The sequence below is a fragment of the Drosophila busckii genome, chromosome 3L, assembly GCF_011750605.1.
Source record: "Drosophila busckii strain San Diego stock center, stock number 13000-0081.31 chromosome 3L, ASM1175060v1, whole genome shotgun sequence".
Lineage (NCBI taxonomy): Eukaryota > Metazoa > Arthropoda > Insecta > Diptera > Drosophilidae > Drosophila > Drosophila busckii.
In genome coordinates this window covers 7,425,497-7,433,570 of record NC_046606.1, presented here as the reverse complement: position 1 = coordinate 7,433,570, position 8,074 = coordinate 7,425,497, and the positions used below count along the sequence as shown (strand labels likewise).

Genomic DNA, 8,074 nt, shown 5'->3' with positions numbered 1-8,074 from the left:
TAATCAAAAAATTTATAATAGTATTTTTTTTTTATAGCTATATTTGTATATTATCAAGGTGCCAGCTACTGACCAGGCCATAAAAATGTGCTATAAAAAAAATAACAAAAAAAAAAATCAACAGAGAGAAAAAAAACTAACGGTTAATGCTACGGTCTGCTGAAGCTCGTGTGTGGCTTAGTTAACAAAAAAAAAAAGTACATACAGATTTCTGTTTGTGTTGTCCGCTCAATAGAAAGTTTAGTGTTAATAAAAAATGGCCAGGCACACAGCTAAAAGCAGCGGCAGCAGCAGCAGCAAAATAAAAAACACTAAAAACTAAACACACACAAACATATGCATGTGTGTGTGTGTGTTGAAATCTAGCAACAACAAAAATAAGTGAATGAAAAAATGTTGACCTAATTTGTTGGCTGTCGCTGTCGCTGCCGCAGCCACTGCTAACTGCGCCGCATACTTTCCCACAGCTTCCCAGCATCAACATCAGCATCAGCAGCGCCATCGACGGTTTGGGGGCGCTCCCTTTCGGCCGCCGCAATGTCAAACAGCTGGAACGATGTCTAAATTAATGATTGTTAAATAAAAGATTGTTGCTCCCAGCATTCCAAAGCGTCACGCGCTCACTCAGTCATACGCTCTCTTTCTCTCTCACTCCATCACACACACTCATGCGGCTGTGTGTGAGTTACAAGGCGCGCCTGCGCATGCTTGCGCGTGTTTTTTCGTCTATTTATAAAAAAGCTTCAGCTGCAGTCAGTCCTAAGGCCTAAGGTAAGTTGTTGGCTCCCCCGTCAAACTTTATATTTAGCTCACACCCGCACCCGCTCCCCTTTGCATTATTGATAAACTTCCCATACCACTGCGCGGCGCGCACACTGTTTGAAATATTTACAGTTCATTTTACTTCAACTCTGCTGCGCGTCTCTTTATTTCTTTTCATTTCATTTCATTTCTTTTTGTTCTCAGCGCCACTAATTGTCTGTGCTATTTATATTAAAAGCCGAAACCGTAAGATGCTGCTGCCTTTGCTCGCGTCTCTCTCGCACTCTCGCGCTCTCCTTCTCTGTTGCTGCTCTACGCTTTTTGCTTTGCGCGTGTGAAAATATTTAGGCTACGCTCTTTAAAAGGTTTTTGTTTTTTTCGTCTCGTGCGTTCATTTAATTTAATGTGTTAAATTTAGCATATAATTTTGACTTGACACACAGCGTAATTATAATTATACGAAACAAAAAAAAAAGAAAAAGTAGTAACAAACGCGTGAAAACTGTGAAATACTCGAACTAAATTTTGTTAATTCCAGGAAAATTAAATGTGTAAAAAAATGTAAGTATATGTGTCTCTACAGAGTTGTCGCTGTGTTTGTGTTTTGTTGTTGTAGAGTTGTGTGTGTGTAACTTAAGCTTTGATTTGACTACGAAACCGGTTTTCGATTTGGTTTGACTGTTTTTCATACAAGTGAGATCATTTTGAAAGCTGATTTTGTCAATGAATACCACATTCCACATTCCAACGTTATTTTGTTTTTTCTTGTTTCTATTAGCTTTGAACTAATGCCGCTTGTCGTCGACAGCAGCAGCAGCCGCAGCAGCAGCCTCCAAGTGAAACTTTTGAAGGTGAGTACTTACATACAAACATATTATAGCTGTAAGTACAGTGGGTCAACGCCAACGCAGCAGCAGCAGCAGCGTCGACGCGCAAGCGCCGCGTCGTATGTGCATAGCTGGGTACATTATATGCGACACGACTGTAAGCTCAACACTCTTGCTGTCGCTCAAGGTGAGATGTCTGCAACTCTAGCAACAACAACAACAACATTAACAAAAGCAAACAACATTCCAAGCATACCAACATTGTTGTATTGGTGTTGGTGTATCTAAACAACTTGATGTGTTGGAATTTATGCTTTGTTTGCGCATTACAAAAGCCCCAAAATAAAAATATTACAGCCTGTGATAAGCTATGATAAGATATGCTTTGTGTATTCATGAATGAATCCCAATGCAAGACCTGGGCACCCACTCCATCTCACTTTACTACATTACATTCCATGCCATGCCAAAGTGGAGCAGCTTGTAGCTTCCAAAAGTCGTGATAAACATATTTACCAATTGATTATTTTCCAACATGTTGGGGCACATGCTTTGGGCTTAAGCAAAAGGTGCTAATCAGCATAAATATGCCGTGTTTAGAGCGCTCTCCCTCTCTCTCTATCTGTCTCTCTCTGTTTGTTGCTGTAAATTTCCGGGACTGACTTTCTAAACGTTGTCAAGACCTGTGGTGGCCACGACAGCTGTCAAAAGCAAGCAGCTGAAAACTAAAGCAAAGAGCAGCTCGGAAAGGGGCGTGGGGAGTGGTGCAACGGAATGCCAACTGGCAGTTCCGGGAAATTTCTAGAAGCAATAACAGCATCGGAGTAATTAATTGCTGATAAAAGTGTTTAAGCATAATTTTGATTAGCTTAAGTTTGATAACTTTGAGCCAAAATTATGCAGAAAGCTATAAAAAATAGCATTAAATTTGATAAATATTTAAAGATTTCTGCATAATTTGCTATGCTGCCCCCATATAAATCAAACTACAATTAGTATGCATTCCAAACGTTTAGACTGCAATAAAAAGCATTAAAATCGCGTAATGCTATAAATAGTACGAAAATCCGAAATAGTTTTGATTGCAGAGCTGGCAACGATATTATTTAAAATGCGTTACGTATCGGTTAGGTGAGTGGCCCAAAGCAGCCAAAGAACTCACGCACTAGAGACAGAGATAGCTACAGACGAGACGCTTCGAGACGAGTTGTGTGCTCTCTCGCTCTCTTGAAATGAAAACATTTCACAATCCCGGATACGCATCGGAATGCGTCTGGTGGCAGTGGCGGGCCATAAAGCGCTACACAAATGCGGCCAGCGCCAGTGCTTGGGCCACAAGCAACCAACACACACACGCACATACAGCTGCAGACTGTGGAGAAAAGATACACACACACACACACACATGCGAGTGTAAACAGCCAACTGCTTCAACTGTTGAATGCATGAGGCGCTTTCTTTTGTAGTTTTAACCATTTCCTATGCGCAACATTATTGTTGTTGTTGTTGTTGCTGTTGTCTGGCTGTTTGGCCTTCAGTTTGGCCACGTTTTCTTTGTAGCCAACTGCTAAATATCCTGTTCGCAACCCTTGTGTGAAAAAAGGAAGAGCTAAGGAATCTTCAAGAACTTGCGACGCCAGTTTTGACATGAAATATGCAACATTTGATAAATGTTGATTAGGAAATATACAAGTACTTATGTTAGCTAAAGAAGAATAGAAGAAAGATACAGTTGAACTAGTCTTCTCATAGAGAGAGAGAGAGAAAGAGCTTAGAAATATATTAGAAGAGAGCAAGAACTTCAGACTTCAAAGAAGCTTTGACTTAATAAAGATCTTAAGGAAGAACTTAGCTTAGCAATATTTAAGAAGAAGGAAGCAAGCAGACAAACCTCCGACTTATTAAAGATCTTGAACAAAAACTTATATACATAGCTTACTAATATTTTAGAGCAAGAGGCGAATAAGCGATGTTATGACTTAATTTCTAAGCGCTTAGAGTTCGTAAAGTTCTTGCAGCAGAACAAAAAGATCAATCAAACTCGCTTATGGAAATTTTTATGCTGAAATATTATTTTAAGACTATAACATAACTTAACACTTAATAGCTTAATATATATAAAGCATTTCTTATAGCTTTACCCTTATGAGTCTATCAATCTTCGCATATTTCTGCTATAACGATCATAACAGAACATAAAACTGCCTCGACAACAAATTAAACTCAAAATAGCATAAACCACAATAATCTTTATCACATTGCTTAACAGCTTGGGAAGCGTCTTTGCTACCCTTCCAACCCTACTCCATGCTTATTATATCTTTTTAAGGAACTCGGAACTGCTCTTTGCAGTTAGTTTTATTTTATATTTTGTTTTCGTTTGCAACAACAGACAACTAATTACATTTGCTTTGGCTTGAATGCGCTTTTGATGTACAAAAGACACCCCACTAGCTATATATATAGATATAGATATACCCTCGCTAGCTTATTAAGTTGCCATTAAAGTTAGGGCGCATTGGGATCGTTAAAGATCTGGAGCGCTCAGGTAGAGGAACAGCGCTATTCATATTCATGAATAGACACGAAAATGAATATGTGTGTGAAATTGAAAGATATGTCGTTTTTTTTTTCTTATTTGGGGTGAACCCAATAGCAGCCTTTAGGGTGGCTTCACACACACACACACGTGTGTGTGCAAGTTTGAACGCGTTCGGTTTTGTCTGTTGCTAGGTTGTGAAATATATATTTAAAGCTTTTTGTGAAATGAGATCACTGTAAGAAGAAGAACAGAAAAAAAATAAACTTGATGCGCCATTGCGTCAGCTCCTGAAAGCAAAAGTATCTGCGGCATAACTTAGAGCAACTCTAACTGTACTTGAGTTCAACACACGCACACATACGCATACGCAGCTATTGCTTCTAATAGGCTAATTATATATGTATGCTATGTCTGCTGCGTTATGAATTTCATTTAACCATATCTTTAATTTGGAAATTGAAAACTTTTGTACACCCAGAATTGAAATAACTTGACAATCACCCCCCCCCCCCACCCCCCCTCTCCTACTACTCTAATGCGATTCTCAGTTTCGATGCGGGCTGCCGCCCCAGACATTTATATATATAAATTTTCACAGTCTGAGCAAAAAGTGCACGAAATGTAAATTGCTTGATTTGTAGTCTGGCCCTGCTGCCACACCCTCCCCGTTGGTGCGCCCGCCCGCCCTCCTAGTGCGTTGCACATTTGATAAACATTTATGGTGGCCATGTGAAAAGTGCTGCACTTTCTCCAGCTGCAGCCCAAGCGCCTCGCTTTTCCAGTTCAACACACAACGAAACCAAATTGAACTCACGCCCATTATCGCTAGACGCAGCGCTCGCTGCCAGTTGTGTAGATCAGTAGATTGCAGCGCATAAATCATGGGAAGCAAACAATATTTTGGACCAAGGCGTTCACACACAGCGCTGAGCATTAAAAGTAACTCAAAGATACGCGCTAGCGAGGCAGAGTGTAAGCTTAAAGCTGCAACTAAGCTGCAAAGCTAGCAAAAGGATATAGCAAGGAGCTGGCAAGACTACGCAAGGTCTAGTTAAAGGTTTTTGTGCAGCGCAGAAAAGTATGCTTTGTTTTATGCCAGCAGTCAAAACACACAAATTGTGCGTTAATTTAATAAATAAATTACAGCGCTTATGCGTTCATTACTCAGTTTAAAGCTTGCACATTAGTTAACACTACTTTACAGTATTTAACTCGCTATTAAATGCTCTCATTACTTTGCTTTGCTGTCGCTGCTTGCTTTCCCACATTATTTTCGAAATCAGATAAGCAACAATATTTATAATGCACACACAATATGAAACCCATACGCAGTTTACTGATTGCCCAATTGATCTTGCTTATGATTATTATTGCTTATTCAACAACATCTTGCGCGCACCCCTGACGACGCTGCCTAACTGTACATATGTACATATATATGCGCATATGTGTGTGTCGCCACTTTCGGCGCTGTTTGCTGTGACTGTGCAAATTATTGTCGCCACATACAAAACTGTGTGTGTGTGAGTGAGACCAAAAAATAATAATAATAATAATAAATAAATATTGCAGGCCGCACAGAGTCAGAGTCGCCTCCAAGACGGAAGTTCAACTAACTCATTTCCGGTTCTCTCTGTCGCTCTTTATATATATGCACATATATATAATATATATATGTTTTATATTTGGCCTGGCCTGGCCTGATCCGGCATGCGTAGACGCTTGCCGCCGCTGCCGCTGCTGCCGCCCCCCCCTCACTCACTTTGTAGTCGTATCAGCGCACACATTCATACATTCATTCATTCACTCACTCGCTCATTCATATTTGTGACACACACACACACTCGCACATTTCTAATTAAGTTGTAAACGAAACATAAAAAAGCTCTAATTACGTCGTAGTTTCAGCAGCGACACATTTCTAATTTTTCGTATTTAGTAGCATGCACTTCCGTTTATCACTAAAGATTACTTGAGCGCTGGTATTTGGGTCAGCAGCAGCAGCAGCAGCGACAGCGACGCACACACGCACACACGCACATTAAAAGCAACAACAACAACAACAACAGCTATAGTCCACTATAGACATCGTTTAAAAAACGCTGATTTGGCAGCTAATGGCTTATGTCGATCAAAGTGCGACTGTTTGTGCTTTGCTGGGGGCAGGGGCAACAACTAGATTGAAATTATTTCATTGATAACGGGTCAAGAGAGCTCCCAAATATAGCAGCTAAGCTGCTAATAATTTTTAGTCAAAATGCTGCAGCTTATTTAAAAAATAAAATAAATACAAACATGTATTCACTAATGCGCAACATTTTTTTTATTGGTTAAAATTTGTTGCCATTGAAAAGCAAAATTAAGTTTGCTTAGCAACTCCCTGTGCTCTGCTTTGAATATTTCAAATAAAATGTTTGCGCAATAAAAAAAAACAGTGCCAGCTTTTAGGGCCTAGAAAACGCGCACACTTAAAGAAAAATATGCGCACCAATTTTAATTTTAAATTCTAGTCAAGACAACAATCAGCAAATGGGTGTGGAAATTAGATGCTGTTACCATTAGATACTGTTCCAGGCTTAGCTAGGACACGCACCACAAGCAAGGCAACGTGTTTGAAACGAACTGAGAATGCTTTTTATCCGTATGGATAAAACAGCTGGGAACAGTCAATTTTAAATTGTTGGCGCGCAGTTGTAATGCTAAAAGTTAAATTAAATAATGTAAAATATAAAATTTAGCAGCAATTGCATTAGCAATTTGAAGCAAATTGAAATAGCAGCAACATGCATTTAAGCAAATAACCTTTTATATTCAAATAATGTTTAAAACTTGTTGTGTTGTATACAATAATAGTTTTAATTTAAATGTATTTACAAAATCAGGCGCACAATTTTTAATTAATCAGTGTGCTTAGCAGCCTAACGCACAACAATAAGCCATTTACTTAGGCTTAGGCTCTGCCCAGCTAATTGACAACGTTTTGTGCCCATTTTTCCCTAAAAATACATTGAAAATCGCATTTATTGAAAACTCTGCACACACATTGTTGTATTTTTATATATATGCGACAGTTTTTGCAGTTAAGAGGATTATGAAGCGTTGCATTGTTGTTGTTGTTACTGTTGCTACCTATTTCTAATTTTTGTTTGCCGTCTGTGACAATTTTATAGAAAATCGCAAATCCATTTTTCTTTTTTGAATTGCAATTTTTTTTGTAAAAAATTTAGGTAATTTTTGCTGGCTGTCAAGGACATTAGCAAGGATGCAGCATGCAACGTCTGACACTGACCCGCGCGTGTCAGGGGTTGAGGCAAGGCTTATTAATGGGTTCAGTTAATGTGTCACAACCCCTTCAACGCCGCCCGGCACCCCCTCCCTTCCACTAGATTAGAGCACAATGCAAAAAAAAAAAGGAAAATAAATTTATATTTTTCACCCATTTTTTGTGCTCAAAAATTGGCAAAAAAAAGTTTGCAATATAAAAGAAAATTCGGTAATTTATTAATTTCGCATGGTACGTGTGACAGTTGGTTGCGCTTGATCCTGCCGGATCCTTTATTGACACAAAGAGTGACCCTTTTTAGCCCCTGAACTTGCCAAAAAAAAAAAAAAATGCATTTTCTATAAAATTTTCGCATGGAAAATTTCAACCCTTAACCCTTTTTTCGAAATTGATTTTTGGTTGCAAATTTTACACATTTGAAGTGAAAAATTGGGAAATACTTTTGTGTGCAACCCCCATATGGAAAGATTTACAGTTGCAACAGACTGCGTCTCTAATTGTTAACTTAGGTCGCTAACCCTTTGAGCCGTTAGACACTTTGGCCAGTTCTTTTGTTGGAGCTTGTGACAGACGCACGATTCGCACGCGTTTCAATTTCAATTTGAAGCCAGCAGCTGCCCCGAGTTGGGTATGGGGTAGAGTTTAAAAACACAAAGGCTA

General features: G+C 39.1%; 1 protein-coding gene across 2 annotated transcripts; it reads left to right on the top strand.

Annotated features, from left to right (window-relative positions):
• The first annotated feature begins 1,251 nt into the window (after nucleotides 1-1,251).
• LOC108599005 lies at nucleotides 1,252-6,391 on the top strand. Of its 2 annotated transcripts, XM_033293598.1 has the most exons (3): nucleotides 1,252-1,323; nucleotides 1,541-1,613; nucleotides 6,074-6,391. In XM_033293598.1, exons 1-3 carry the CDS (start codon nucleotides 1,310-1,312, stop codon nucleotides 6,308-6,310), a joined length of 324 nt encoding a protein of 107 aa, XP_033149489.1. In that variant the 5' UTR covers nucleotides 1,252-1,309; the 3' UTR covers nucleotides 6,311-6,391. The 2 variants fall into 2 exon arrangements, 1 of the variants encoding a protein (XP_033149489.1); XR_004458843.1 differs by lacking the exon at nucleotides 6,074-6,391 and adding an exon at nucleotides 5,704-5,745 and having other exon boundaries at nucleotides 1,258-1,613.
• Nucleotides 6,392-8,074: the final 1,683 nt, after the last annotated feature.

Excerpts from the sequence above, each read along its gene's own strand:
- LOC108599005 (XM_033293598.1), top strand. Across the intron at positions 1,614-6,073 it reads TCCAAGTGAAACTTTTGAAG|CATGCACTTCCGTTTATCAC; the intron begins GTGAGTACTTAC and ends CGTATTTAGTAG.